A 14,556-nucleotide genomic window follows, 5' to 3' on the forward strand; every position below is an offset into this window, starting at 1 on the left:
AACACCCCCACCACCACCCTGCAGCAATACACTGACGTTCCGGGAACAGGAAGTGAGACTGGTAATGCGGTCTGTGAACACCAGGAAGGCTGCGGGCCCTGACGGAGTACCTGGGAAGGTGCTCAAAGCCTGTGCTGACCAGCTGGCTGGAGTCTTCACAAATATTTTCAATTGTTCCCTGCAACTATCCATCATTCCATCTTGTCTGAAATCTGCCACCATCATCCCTGTCCCCAAAAAGCCAACCATTGGCAGCATGAATGATTATAGGCCTGTTGCCCTCACGCCTGTGATCATGAAGTGCTTTGAAAAGTTGGTAGCCCGCCATATCAGGAATACAATCTCTCCCTCAATTGACCCTCACCAGTTTGCTTACAGGGCAAACAGGTCCACTGATGATGCTATTGCCATTGCTCTTCATACAGCACTGAGCCATCTGGAACACCCTGGGAACTACGTGAGGATGCTCTTCATTGACTACAGCTCAGCCTTCAATACCATAAAACCGGACATTCTGACTGACAAACTCTCCCACCTTGGACTATCCTCTTCAATCTGCTGCTGGATAAAGGACTTCTTGACCAACCGCCCACACACTGTTAGACTTGGTCCCCACCTCTCTTCCTCCATTACACTAAGCACTGGCTCCCCTCAAGGCTGTGTACTGAGTCCTCTTCTGTACTCCCTGTACACCTACGACTGTGCACCCACCCACCAGTCTAACGCCATCATCAAATTCGCTGACGACACCACTGTGGTCGGACTCATCTCAGGAGGGGATGAGTCGGCTTACAGAGATGAGGTCAACAATTTGTCTTCGTGGTGCTCGGTGAACAATCTCACACTGAACACCACGAAAACTAAAGAAATAATCTTGGACTTTCGCAAACACGGCACAGATCTGGCCCCACTCCTCATAAATGGAGTATGTGTAGACAGGGTCCAGTCCTTTAAATTCCTGGGGGTCCACGTCACGGACAGGCTCTCATGGTCTACAAACACCACGGCAGTGGTGAAGAAGGCTCAGACACGACTCCATTTCCTCAGGGTGCTCAGGAAGAACAACTTGGGCTCCAATCTTCTGAGAACCTTCTATAGAACCACTGTAGAGAGCATCCTGGCGTACGGCATCACAGTGTGGTACGCTGGAAGCACGGCGGCAGACAAAAAGGCCATGCAGAAAGTGATTAACACTGCCCAGAGGATTGTCGGCTGCTCTCTGCCCTCACTTGAAGACATTGCCAGCCCGCGTTACCTCAGCAGAGCCAAGCACATCATAGGGGACCCTTACCACCCTGGTCACAATCTGTTCCAGCTGCTGCCCTCTGGCAGACGCTATAGGTCCCACAAAGCTCGGACAAATAGGCTTAAGGACAGTTTTTTCCCCACATCCATCAGACATCTAAACTCGCGCTAACATACACACTTTCCCTTCTGCGGCATATGAATAGATGTTTGGTTGGTGATCTGCCGCCTCCTAGCTGACTTGAAGGAAGGTAAGTGGCAGACAGTGTGCGGTAATCGAGAGGTAAGCGACCTGTATGTAATCGAGAGGTAAGCGACCTGTATCCACAACAGCGGAATGACAAATTACAAGTCCGTAACTTACACTTATTTAGGTCTTTTGCCGATTAAACGTAGCTTATGGAGAAGCACCATCAATTTCGTCACACGCAGTTTCTGCGTGTGATGACAAGTAGGCTTTTTTGTGTTGTGGTAATGACGACATGGCCTATGTCCGATTATTATTATTATTATTATTATTACATTTGGGGTAAAATACTGGAAGCTGTGGATGCCAGTATATTACAGTGAAAATGGCATTGTGCTTCTGTAACTATAGAATTTAAACTATTTTTTAAACTGAAAATCATGGTAGTAAAATTTTGATGTTGATATGTTTTATACTAAAGATGTAACCAGACTTGATTGTGGTGGTCATTGTAACCTGTCTCCAGTCTAGATTTGAACCCATATTCTTACATTGTCATAAGTGTCAACTACATATGTGCCTACTGCAGATATTTAAAGTGTACAAGGTTAAAAAAAAAACGATTCCGACCAAACTTCAACGATTGCATCAGCATCTGAAATTAGACTGTGTTATTGGCTCAGTAACCCACACACCATCTTCCATTGTGACAGCGTGGGTTCAAACTCCCGTTGGAAAAAGGGTGCAATGTGACATCACTACCATCAGACCAGTCACACATACAGTACTTCCTTTTTAACAGTAATTATATTTAAAACATCAGTTATATAGTATACGAATGTATTCATTCATTCATTCATTTTCTGTACTGCTTATCCTCACAAGGGTTGTGGGGGGTGTGGAAGCCTATCCCAGCTGACTTCTGGCACCAAGCAGGGGACACCCTTGAAATGGTGGCCAGCCAATCGCAGGGCAAATATACGAATGTATGAAATAAAATAATATACCGTATTTTACGGGTTATAAGCCGCATTTTTGGGAGGTTTTTTTTTTTTTATTTGATCAGAAACCAAGAAAAACATATGTTAAAGACTAAATAGGGATGTGTTAATATAACAGTCTTTAGGATAACTATAGCCTAAAAAAAACATAACAGGGAGATAAAAATACATACACACTTGAGTATTAGTGGCAGGCCCAGCCAAACTATGAAAACAAGTGCAACTTATAGTTCGGAAAATATGGTAATAATTATTTGGTTATTTGTTGTTAATCTAACAATGAAGGTTTTCCAATTTTCTATTTTCTCTTAAAAAGATACAATTCTGGCAACCACAGCTGCCGATTTTTCACCGTAAAATGTGTAGTGAAACTTCAAATAATCATGCGAAATGTTTGTGTGAACTTCTTAACTGATTTTGTAATGCAATATTACATATAAAGCTATGCATATGAAGGAAATAACATAACTTGGAGTTATTAGTTTGAGCTCAGTCAAATATCGCAAATATAGTTCTTTATTACGTATTCTTATGCATTTCTATGTTAAGAGTCATACTAAAAGATAGCCATGCAACATTGCAATTATGTATATTCAAATATAGTTAAGATCTAATTATATTATTACTAGCCATAATATTTTAGGAATTGAGGTAGGATTGAATTCATAATATAAAATCCTTTTTAACAGAATTAAGATATTATTACATCAGTATTATATTATCCATTTGCATATAGCATCACCCACATAGGCAATCAATGTGAACTGATGGTTGCATCAAATAAATAAACCAAAAATGCCATTGAAGCATTAAAAAAGGGGGGAAAATAACATCGCACAACTAAATTGTGAATATGTCCCTGGTGTAACATGTCATGATTACACTTACAGAGCTACTGATTGTTTCCACATGAGGTTGGGAAGGGATTGCTTCAGCAGATGGTTTCAAGGTGTCGTGAACTCTGCTGGAAAAAGGTAAACGGACCGCATCATTTACTGGTCCACAAATAAGCACATATTACGCAGCAAAATGTGTCTCTCACAGGTGGGTCATTCCATTGCTGTGGAAGATCTTCTGGCTCAGGCGGGTAGGACATCCAAGATGGACTGCGATACGAAGATGGTGGGGACATGACGAAGTAGTCTGAATAACCTGGGTGGTTTGCTGATATAGCATACACTGCTGTTATTGGGTTTCCTTTAGGCAAAGAAACACATAATTCATTGTTGAATGAGCCCACTTTCTGGATTCCTAGACATTTCCTGGGTCATTTTGATGTATTTTTACAGCAGTGTATATTGTTATACAAATAATTGTGACACAGCAACAAGACATATATTCCGTATGTTACATATATTACAGATACAATATTACCCGAAAAATTAGAATACCAAGTCAAAGTTATTTGATTTTGCCAAATTAACATTAAAGATGAAACCAACTACAGTATTTTTCGGACTATTAGCTGTAAAGAATTCACGCAGAGGAAGAAACAATATTTAAGTCGCACTGTTGTATGAGTCTCATTTTTTGAGAAGGCAATTTTACATTTTATCAGAAACCAAGAACAAACATGTATGATATAACAATATTAAAGTCGCACTGTTGTGAGTCTCATTTTTTTGAGAGGGCAATTTTAGATTTGATCAGAAACCGAGAACAAACATGTTTTAAAGTAACAATCATAAAATGGGGAACAACAGGCTAAGTAGGCATGTGTTAACATAATAGTTTTCTCAGAAAAGTGCAGACATAGGGAAGACTGCTGATATGTTCAGTGTTAAGTGCATGTTACTTAGATATTGTTTTCCTTCCAAGACATCAATCATACTGCAGCTATTTTCTGCCTTTTGTAACAACTGAATTCCAAATTTGATGCAAAGCAACAAGTCAGTAAGTTCACAAATCTAAAAATTCAGTTGTTATTGATGTTTGTCTTACCTGAGTAGGTGCTGATGGACTGGTCAACAGTAACAGCAGGGAACGTGGTCCTAGTTAGTGGCAAATAGGGTGCGCCGTTGTGCTGTTGGTCCTGCAGATCAGAGGCCTCAGAAACTCGAGGTTTCAGACTAACATCGGGAGTAGAACTGGAAATGAAAAACAGTGAGGGGTGTTAGCTGTTGGTTAGTAGGGGTGAGCTAAAGGTGATATTGTGAAATATACACCCCTTAAAAAGATTCTAATTTTCAGCAGGACAAATCAATCCAAATGTGACGCAAACATGCACCTGAGCTTCCATCACAACTACAGTATATGGAGCCACAGGTTCACGGCCAGGGCACAGTGATGGAGTAATTTATTAAAAAAATGAGGCCTACCCAAATACTGAGTTCATGGAAATGACCCGGCCCGGCAGTCGAGTGGTTAGAGTACTGGTCAGAGTTCTGGGGTTAAGGGTTCGACCCCAGGTTGGTCCTCACTGTGTGGAGATTGCATGTTCTCCCTGGGCTTATGTGGATTTATTCCAGTTTCCACCCACATCCCCAAAACATGCAGGGCAGGCTGGTTGAGAACTCTAAATTGCCCTTAGGTATAAGTGCGAGTGTGAATGTTTGACCTTTGACCCCTTGTGCCCTGCAATTGGCTGGCTACCGATTTCCAGAAATATTTCACTCACTTAAGGTGATATATATAATATATATTTATGACAGTTTCATTTCTAAAATGGTGTGTGTCTAGTATGTGTCATCGCTTATCTTCAACCTACACAAGGGACTAAAGATTGAAATTAGCCCTTAGCACCAACCTCACATATTTGTATATATATGTTCGTTAACATAAATATAAATATGTTCATTAATATGTCCTTTCCCCTATTAAATAAAACAAACTCAAATGTATTAAATAAATCAAACTCAAAAATGCCTCAGAAGAAATGCTAAACTTTATTCATGATCCCTATATGAGTTGTACCTAAAGGCTTATGTATATGAAGCAGCACTGTAGTTAATTTTTTTCCACTGTAATTTCCCTACTTTTCTTAATTCCTGACCCTGCCATTATGCTCGTGAAGTGGTTATCAAATGGAATATTAAGCAAGTAGGGGATCAGGCAATAAAAGTGTGCTGTACTAACTGCCATTTGACTTCTAGCCTAAAATTTGTGATGTAAAAGTACTACTGTTTTTGAACACAACTCCAGGAAAACTTAAGGCGACAAAAAATGAATGCAACTTTAAAGGTACTTTAGTTTTTGTTCCACCAGATGGCAGCATGTGTTCTGTGCAAGTGCTGCAAAAGGTTTGTCGCGTGTTCACCAAGAAGCCTTGCAGCGTAGGATTTAAACGAAGAAGCTGCTTCTTCAAGTGATGCAGACTAATTCACGATGGAGATAGGTAGATGGGATTGTGGGTAAAAGGTGAATTGTGAATGTATTCAAATGCCACTTTCTTAATATTCTGCCCCATCTTTCCACTCTGTTCTTCTCAAGCACTTTTTTACTCGAACTCTCTGTTGATGCGATGGAATGATTACACGAAATGCAGAATTTCAATTTATACCATAGTCTTTGTGCCAGTAGTCTATGTGAGGATGTGAAAATGATCAATCCTTTGTTTTTTATTGCCGTTTTAAAAGATCAAGAGGGGCTAGAGTGCGTGATTGACTGGGAAGGATTTCCACCTTGATCCCATCAATTGGGATATACGTTTCATCAACTCTGCGACACTTGTAAGACCACGCGGTACCGATAATGAACTGAAGGATGGTGTTGGAGCCACGCGCATTTCAGGATGATAGGCTGGGTTTGACTAACATCAGTTTAACCACATGAGGAAAATATTCTCCTTATGCCCTGCGATTGGTTGGCCACCGATTCAGGGTGTCCGCCTGGTGTCCATGGTTAGTTGGGATAGGCTCCAGCACCCCTCTTGATCATTGGGAGGATAAGTGGTTCGGATATTGAATGAATGAATTCAATGGATTTTTTTCCCTTTGTGACGTGTCCATTTGATTACCCATTGATTTCACCTTTGTTTCCTGTCCCCGGTGTCTCTCCTCCTCGCTGAATCTCGTGTTACCCCAGTCTGTCTACATAAACTCATTTGTTAGCCCTTGGTCGGATGATCTGTTCTGTTCTGCTTTTGCCTGATCACGCCACCTCACTTCTCTTCCCGTATGCCCATTTCTTCTCCTGTCACTTTGTGTTCTCCCCACGAGTTTGAATTTTGTGTTCAAATAGTTTCTTAGTTACTTTCCCCTGGCTTTTGTATTTAAGGTTTAATTTACATGAACAAGTCTACGTTATTAAAGATGACGTTGCTGCTGAGTGGTTAGCACGTTGGACTCACAGCTCTGGGGTCCTGGGTTCAAATCCAGGTCGGTCCACCCGTGTGGAGTTTTCATGTTCTCCCCGCCTGCGTGGGTTTCCTCCGTGTACTTCGGTTTCCTCCCACATTCCAAAAAACATGCATGGTGGGCTGATTGAATGAATGTTCTCATCTCATCTCATTTTCTGAACCGCTTTATCCTCATTAGTGTTGCAGGGGGTGTTGGAGCCCATCCCAGCTGACCGCCAGGGGGGTACACCTTGAATTGGTGGCCAGCCAATCGCAGGGCACCAGGAGACGGACAACCGTTCACTATCACACTCGTCGTACCTAGGTGCAATTTATAGTGTTCAACCGGCCCGCCATGCATATTTTTTGGAATGTGGGAGGAAACCAGAGAACCCATAAGAAAACCCACGCAAGACCAGGAAGAACATGCAAACTCCACACAGTGAGCATCCCCCTGGGATAGGCCAACCAGAAGTGTGAGACCAACGTACTAAACACTTGGTCGCCTGAATAATATAATATTAAATATTAATGATACTTGCTAAAATGTAGCCCATTTGCTTCCATGAGGGGGACGATTATGCCCTTAAAGAAGCTGTGGTGGGACGTTCAGGCTCGCGGGTGGCTGCAGCCTATCTCAGCTGACTAAGGGTGAAACATCCTAAACCAGTTGTCAGTGAATCGTAGGGCACACACAGAGACGGACAACCAGTTGTACTTGTTGTGTGTTTACGTGTGTGTGTATAATGTAAGAATCAGATCCTAATGTTAAGGTTGTTTTTTGCATGCTGTTCTTGAACACACCGTGTGAGTGACAAGAGAGGGAGCGAAACGTGCGGAAGAGCTGGATGTTGCCATCAGCTATGGTGGACATTAATTAGCAGTGTTATCTTCGAGTTCCAAAATAAATTAGAGATTTTAATTTTAATTCTTAAAATTAGTCTTTGTTGATTTAATATTTTGTTTACTGATTGGCAAATGTCTTTGCATTTTTCATTCATTTTAATAGCTTAGTAATTAATTTTGTTATCAATTTTTTCCTCTCTTTTTCATATATTTACCATCAAATTAAAACGATCATATTCCAGTTTTCTGTGATATATCGGTACAATATAAAAACTAGCAGAGCTTTCCACAGGCTTCACTTTAGATTTGTTGACAGCAGCACTTTGTGTGAAATAGGTTATCTTTTTGGCGTTTTTAAGACACCATATGATTGATCATGCAGGGGTTATCATAGTGTGTGAGGGATAATACAAAGCGGACCTTTTTATAAATGAAAAAGCGCAACTGACGTATTGTAAAAAAAAGATTAAAAAAAGACTTCTATGTTGCATTATTTTTCTCCCGTTATCTTCCTGACTGATTGCTATAATCCAAATGTAACCGCATATTGCACATGTACTACTACCGTCTCAGAGAGGGTCCAGGAGGAGGTCCAGGTCTTGAGGGGACCAGTGGTGTGGGAGACCCAATGCCCATATCAGGGAGTTGAGTGAACCGGAAACCCTGAAAATATGAAAATATAATTATTTGTTGTGACTATTACACATTCTCCTGTGCTTTAAAAAAAATGAAATGTGATTTAGGGCTATGCCGATGGCTTATAGCTTTATCATAAGAGCAAGACACAATCCCAAAACTCAAGCAGGGTACGTGGTGCAAATCTACTATACAGAATTTCATCTCATCTCATCTCATTTTCTGAACCGCTTTATCCTCATTAGGGTCGCAGGGGGTGCTGGAGCCTATCCCAGCTGTATCCAGACCACAGGTGGGGGACACCCTGAATTGGTGGCCAGCTCACACTCACATACCTAGGGGCAATTTAGAGTGTCCAATCAGCCTACCATGCATGTCTTTGGTATGTGGGAGGAAATTGGAGCACCTGGAGAAAACCCACGCAGACCAGGGGAGAACATGCAAACTCCACACAGATGGACGTGACCTGGATTTGAACCCAGGACCCCAGAGCTGTGAGGCCAACGTGCTAACCACTCGCTCCACCGTGCCGCCACTATACAGAATGTGTTTGTATATTCCAAAGGTTGCTTTAATTCTTCTTCATGCAACGACAAGACTTTAAAATAGGTCATTGTCAAGAATGAAAAAATATTTTTAAAAGACATTGAAATGTTTCAGAAACATATTCCAAGACTTGCTGATGTCCTTAAATGTCATGGAGGGCATAAAAAATACCAGATATGAAAGCTTCGGTTAAGGGTGTATACTCACTTTTGTACTAAATATTTTTAATAAAGAAGTAATTTTGTGTTCTGTGTTTGACTTAAACAGTTATTGAATTAAATGGAATGTTTATTAAAATTTTATTTTCCAAAGTAGGTGTAGCACTCAATTATTACGTTAAATCTTCAACATAGTTGAAATGTATAACTACTACATTCCAAAAAACATGCATGGTATGCTGATTGGACACTAAATTCCCCCTAAGTATGAGTCTAAGTATGAATGGTTTTCCGTCTCCTCGTGCCCTGCGATCGGCTGCAACCTTTGTGTGGTTAAGCGGTTTTGAAAATGAATAAATGAATGAATAAATTAATTATTTCAGGGTAATCACTGAATACGTAGTTATATGTTAACGTGACTTTGATGCAGCCAACGTGGGTTCATTTCCCAATTACTTCAAATGTGTGTGTGAATGTTTTTAATTTCTTTATGCGCCCTGCTACTCTAGCAAGTTCAGGGTGTAGCTACCTGCATTTTGCCCGAGGTCAGCTGTGATATGCTCCAGCATTCTGCGAGCTACAACAGGAAAAGTGCTAGGGTTGGTAATACTGTGCATTAAAAAGATTCAACACCCTTGAGACTAAAAAAATGTGTTGAAATTTGGTACAAATCACAATTTTTAAAGATTACTATATGATTCAGTTAAGTAGCAATTCCATTCATAGCTATGTTACAATAATGATGAAATGTAATGCATAAATATTTGCGTGTTTGGTCATTCATTTAAAACAAAGCTTTAAGAAATGGGCGGTCCGGTGAAAGGTCAATGGTTCGATCCCAGGTCCGGACCGTGTGGGGTTTGCCTTTCCTCCCGGTACTCCGGTTTGCTCCAACATCTCAAAAGCATGCAGGGTAGGCTTTTTGAACACTCTAAATTGCCCCTAGGTATGGTTGTCTGTGTCCTTGTGTGCTGCGATTGGCTGGCCACTAATTCAGGGTGTCCCCTGCCTCTGGCCCGAAGTCTGCTGGGATAGGCTCCAGCACCCCCCTGCGACCCTAGTGAGGATAAAGCGGTTCAGAAAATGAATGAATGAATACTATGACAATATATGCTGTGAGAAATTGAATTAAAATGATCAAACTGGAGATCCCTGCCACAATGTAGTTTGTAGTATGTTCTCACTGGTTTTGGCAAGCTACACTGGTGCAGATCCTCATAGCCCAGGCTCCTTTGTCTATTTCCACAGGGATGGTTCATGGTTCCAGGGGCGCTTGTCACTCCATCACTGTAGTGACTGGTGTGAGACGGGTTATAGGCGCTGTGGACATGGTGGTGGTGATGGTGGCGTCTAATTGTAACAGAGGTGAATATAGTGAATATACTAGCAATCGTGTTGCTTTCCAACAACTCTCCTGCATATTAAATGCTAACAATAAGTTTCAAATACTTTGCTTGCTGTATAAATTTAATTTAAAAAAAAAAGTTAAAATCTCCTGAGGGCACTTGCATTTTTCTTATACTATCAAAATATTGTAAAACTTGAACTTACATTATTGTGAGAAGAAAACAACATTATATAAAGCAAATTTACTTAGTAAGAGGGGACGGTTGGTCATGTTCCACAGGCGCCAGACTAAAGGCGTTGCCAAGCAACATATGCATTTGTGTGCAGACGTCGTCAATGGATGGCTGAGAACTCAGTGTGGAGGAGTCAGAGCCGCGGTGAGCTTTCACCCCCAGGCTACCATTTCCTGTGCCAGTAGATCCACCTCCAAAGCCAAGAGAGCTCATCAGACGATCTACATTGGTTTCCTCAAACGGCTCTGGTTCACCCTGCAAAGTGCAATGAGAAAGGAGATAGTATAATTATTCATGATGAGAAGTGGATAAATGTTCTTTGTTAATTATGACAACTTCTAAAATACAACCAGTTCGATTACAAAGTTTTCCTTATAGTTCTTCCACTAAAAAAATGTGAATTAAACAACACAAAGGAGAATTATGTATGTTCAAGGTTAAAAAAATAAAAATAATCTCAAAAAAACCTTTATCAGTTTTCAACGGGTTGGTTATTTTTATTTAAATTATTGTTCCGTTTTTACAATGTTACAAAAAATTCAATATTAACAGCATGGATGCAGTTAATTGTAACAATGAAATATTTCAAAACAGCGATGTATTCAGGTGAAATTCACGCCATAACATTTTTTTTTTACAATTACTACGTCTCATTTGTGAGTTTTGACCTGGGATTTTATTTAATTAGTTATTCCCATACTGTACACTTACATCATAGCCATTGTTGCGGATGCCTCTTCTGGCTCTTTCTCGAAGAACCAGAAGGTCCATTTCAGTCTCCACTGGGCTGGGGCAACTGAGGGACTGCCTGCTCCAGTAGGTGGGCTCTCGTGGGTGAGAGTACCTGCCATAACATTGAGGGGGAGGATAAAAAATATTAGGTGTATTGCAAAAAGTTTTATAATAATAGACAGAATAAAGAGTGACGTACATTAATGGTGATTTTTCAGAACAATTATTTTTTTTTAAAATTATAATGTCATATAAGAATATAATATTTTCATCTTTAGAGTATTTTCACGACTATAAGGCGCACCCTCAATGAATAACACATTTTAATTTTTTTCCATATATAAAGCACACTGGATTATAAGGCACCCTGTCTATTTTGGAGAAAATTCAAGAGTTTTAAGTGCACCTTATAGTCGTGAAAATACGGTATATGAAAAAATTGTAACCCCTTTTTTTCACTTCATTATCATGCCAAGGGAAGTCTGTTGGATCAAATTTGAATTCTACTGCCTTTTGTTGTTTTTGCTATATGCAAAATAGTACGTGTAAGGTACACCGTTAGGCTACTTTCCATTGCAATGTGTGATGGAATTCACAATTTTATACAATATTTTTTTACTATACTTCAGCTTTACCTCTTATGACAACCAGCAAAGGAGGCCCTCTTTTCCTCTGCTGTCATTGGCTCCTTGACTCCGTTGTCATGCCGACTATGCCGACTGTGGCCATAACCGTGGCAGCCTCCCTCCGAAAGAGAGAATTCTCCGTAACCCTTTCTACGGCCTTTTTGGCGCAGTTTATTCTTGTAGTGCTCAATATCCGACTTCTGCTTCAACCCACCATGATTGGCCTGCAGATGATATATTTGACTCTCAACAAACCAGAAATATTGTAATAATAATACAAATGTGCCTCAAACATGCCTTCACTTTAAATCTTGTGAAAATTTACCTTAGAGCCTGTATGTAAAAATATGTAGTAACGCTAATATATTGAAAGTTAAGCGGCCCTGTTTAAATATGATGTCTCCATCTAGACAAGAGTAAGACTGCACCAAATGAAGGATAAGGATGCTTTAGTAATTGGAAGAAACATCTTTGACTTTTTCCCTTCCAAAAAATGCTGGGGCGTTTCTTAATAGACAGATTACATGAATTGCATCAGTGGCGTGGGCATTCAGAAACTGGCTTCCACCCAAATCAAACGAACCAAAGAAAGGGGTGAGGCTTGAAATGTAATGGAGAGGATAACACCAATTACATTGAATTTATTGTATACAATTGATTCAGGATAGTTCCTCAATGGTCAGGTCAAATGATCACAAGTTGTGAAACATTACAGCATTTAACATTTTAATTTGAATGTAATACCACTAATGATTAAAAATTTAGTCTGGTTACTAGACTCTAGTAACTAGACTCTTGTACATGTCTGTCTAATTCAGGGATGCAGTGTATTTATATTTAGCCTGAGAGATCATAAAAATCAAATGGGAATGTTATTTGATTGTGTATGGGTCAGGATTTGGGGGTTTTCCTACATAAATGAATGTAGTGTGGGGGTGAGTAAGTGTGAAGGTATGTCTCTGTGTGCGTATATGCATATATAGTTTGCGTGGACTTGCCTCGCCATTCGGCATCACAGAGTCTTGGCTATGAGAGGAAGTTGAAGGGTAGGAATACGTTGGCTGAGCTGTCATGGGTTTGATGGTGATGAGCCGGAGAGAGCTTGTGTGATCATCATATGGGTCTGTGAAGAATAGGATGAAGGTTAGCTGTCCCTACAGGCATCTGATATTGCAGTCAGAAAGAATGTCGGCACATTTTTTATGCTTCAAATTGTCAATGTTTAATAGTGGTTATAGCGTAACATAAAAAACAGAATATATGTGTACTTTGTGTCATATATGTCTTCTCAGTTATTTCTTTTTTTGGTTCATTCCAGTATCTGGTTGAGCAGAATGGGTGAGGCAGTGCTGCACACATGTGGCGCATTAGGTGCGCTTAGTATTTAAGGACGCCTGTCACCGTCTGCTGCTTTTGTACTGAGGCCTTTCTTACCACTGTGTGCATCATTTTTATTACTTCTATATTTCAATGCATACTATTTCCGTCTTGGGAGTCTGTTTTGGAATCCACCCCAAATTACTCACACATTGACACATTATACCTAGCTCAGAAAATCAAAAGAATTTGGCTGTTTTGTTTGAGATGATAAGTAGAAACTGAATTGTTTTTTTAGATTTTGAAAAGGATCATCATCTAATTTATTCAATATTTTGGGCATTCTCATTTGAGAGTCCCAATTTCTTGAATGGAAACTCTTGCTTGTTACATTATCATTTGTACTTGCATTGGCATGTGTTTTTATAGATCTGCAGTACTGTGCCTCATTAATAGTTTTAGACTATTTGTTTACTATTTGTGCACCGACCCTTAGATCTATTCTCACTCAGTTATTGTAATTGTGATTATAAATTGTGTGAATAGATTTAAATGTCTGTATGTCTTGTGATTGATTGAGTGGGAACCGATCCAGTGTACAGTTTGGCTTGGGTAGTTTCCAGCTTTCCCTCAACTCTGAAATGGCACCTTAGTAAGAAATTTGTCAAAGTGGTCAGCATAATCTACACTCTCAGGTGACAACTCATTTAAAAAGACAGCTCAGTGTGTTTCTGGATCCTATCAAGAATTAGTACTTAATTAGAGGGCAAGAAGATTGTGATCAAGTGCATCCCAGGAAAAAGAATCTTGTTTAACCACTTGAAAAAATTGGATTTTTTATGATGTGTTGTCATGGACAAAAACATTGTTAAAAGCCAATAATTCCAGAAAGTAGAAATGTTGTTTACCGCCATAACTTAAAAATAAAGCAAAAACAACCCATAAGGAACAAGAGATTGTTGTGCCAGTACACCACAGTGTTCAACCTTTGCTGTATCAACAGGATGGCCAAAGCTGAAAAGTAAAACAACTTTAGTTTACATCCCAGATTCATACCATAACAGGTATTTCTATTTTATTTTTGCTCCTATACAACTGTTTTAGGAGTTTATCGGTTTTCACGTGCTGTGTGCTAACAGTACATGTTGATGTTGTAGCCTATGTATTTTGAAGAGTTCTCACAAACATCAAATTATTTGTCATTGATATACAACAGTGTATAAAATAGGTATGATAAACTATTCATTTCCATATTGATTTCTTGGTTGCCCAATTGAATTATTCATTTTCAACACCGCTTATGCTTGTTAGGGTTGCAGTGGCTGGCCAATGAAGACACTAAATCCAGTGGTCTGCTTGGCTCAAACTGTTTACGTGATTCTTGATTACTTCCTGATGTGGGTATT

General features: G+C 39.9%; 1 protein-coding gene across 3 annotated transcripts in view; it reads right to left on the reverse strand.

Annotated features, from left to right (window-relative positions):
• kiaa1549la (KIAA1549-like a) overlaps positions 1-14,556 on the reverse strand; it is a 99,627-nt gene that overhangs the window by 4,730 nt on the left and 80,341 nt on the right. For 2 of the 3 annotated variants that reach the window (XM_077595561.1, XM_077595559.1), the window contains 9 exons: positions 12,832-12,956; positions 11,843-12,057; positions 11,187-11,319; positions 10,489-10,730; positions 10,080-10,245; positions 8,121-8,218; positions 4,375-4,520; positions 3,476-3,630; positions 3,322-3,397 (listed from right to left, as the gene is read on the reverse strand). In XM_077595561.1, the coding sequence (XP_077451687.1) occupies positions 3,365-3,397; positions 3,476-3,630; positions 4,375-4,520; positions 8,121-8,218; positions 10,080-10,245; positions 10,489-10,730; positions 11,187-11,319; positions 11,843-12,057; positions 12,832-12,956 (1,313 nt within the window). In that variant the 3' untranslated portion in view covers positions 3,322-3,364. The remainder of the gene's footprint in view (positions 1-3,321; positions 3,398-3,475; positions 3,631-4,374; positions 4,521-8,120; positions 8,219-10,079; positions 10,246-10,488; positions 10,731-11,186; positions 11,320-11,842; positions 12,058-12,831; positions 12,957-14,556) is intronic. The other variant, XM_077595560.1, reaches the window with a different exon arrangement.

The sequence above is a fragment of the Stigmatopora argus genome, chromosome 3, assembly GCF_051989625.1.
Source record: "Stigmatopora argus isolate UIUO_Sarg chromosome 3, RoL_Sarg_1.0, whole genome shotgun sequence".
In the NCBI taxonomy this organism is placed as follows: domain Eukaryota; kingdom Metazoa; phylum Chordata; class Actinopteri; order Syngnathiformes; family Syngnathidae; genus Stigmatopora; species Stigmatopora argus.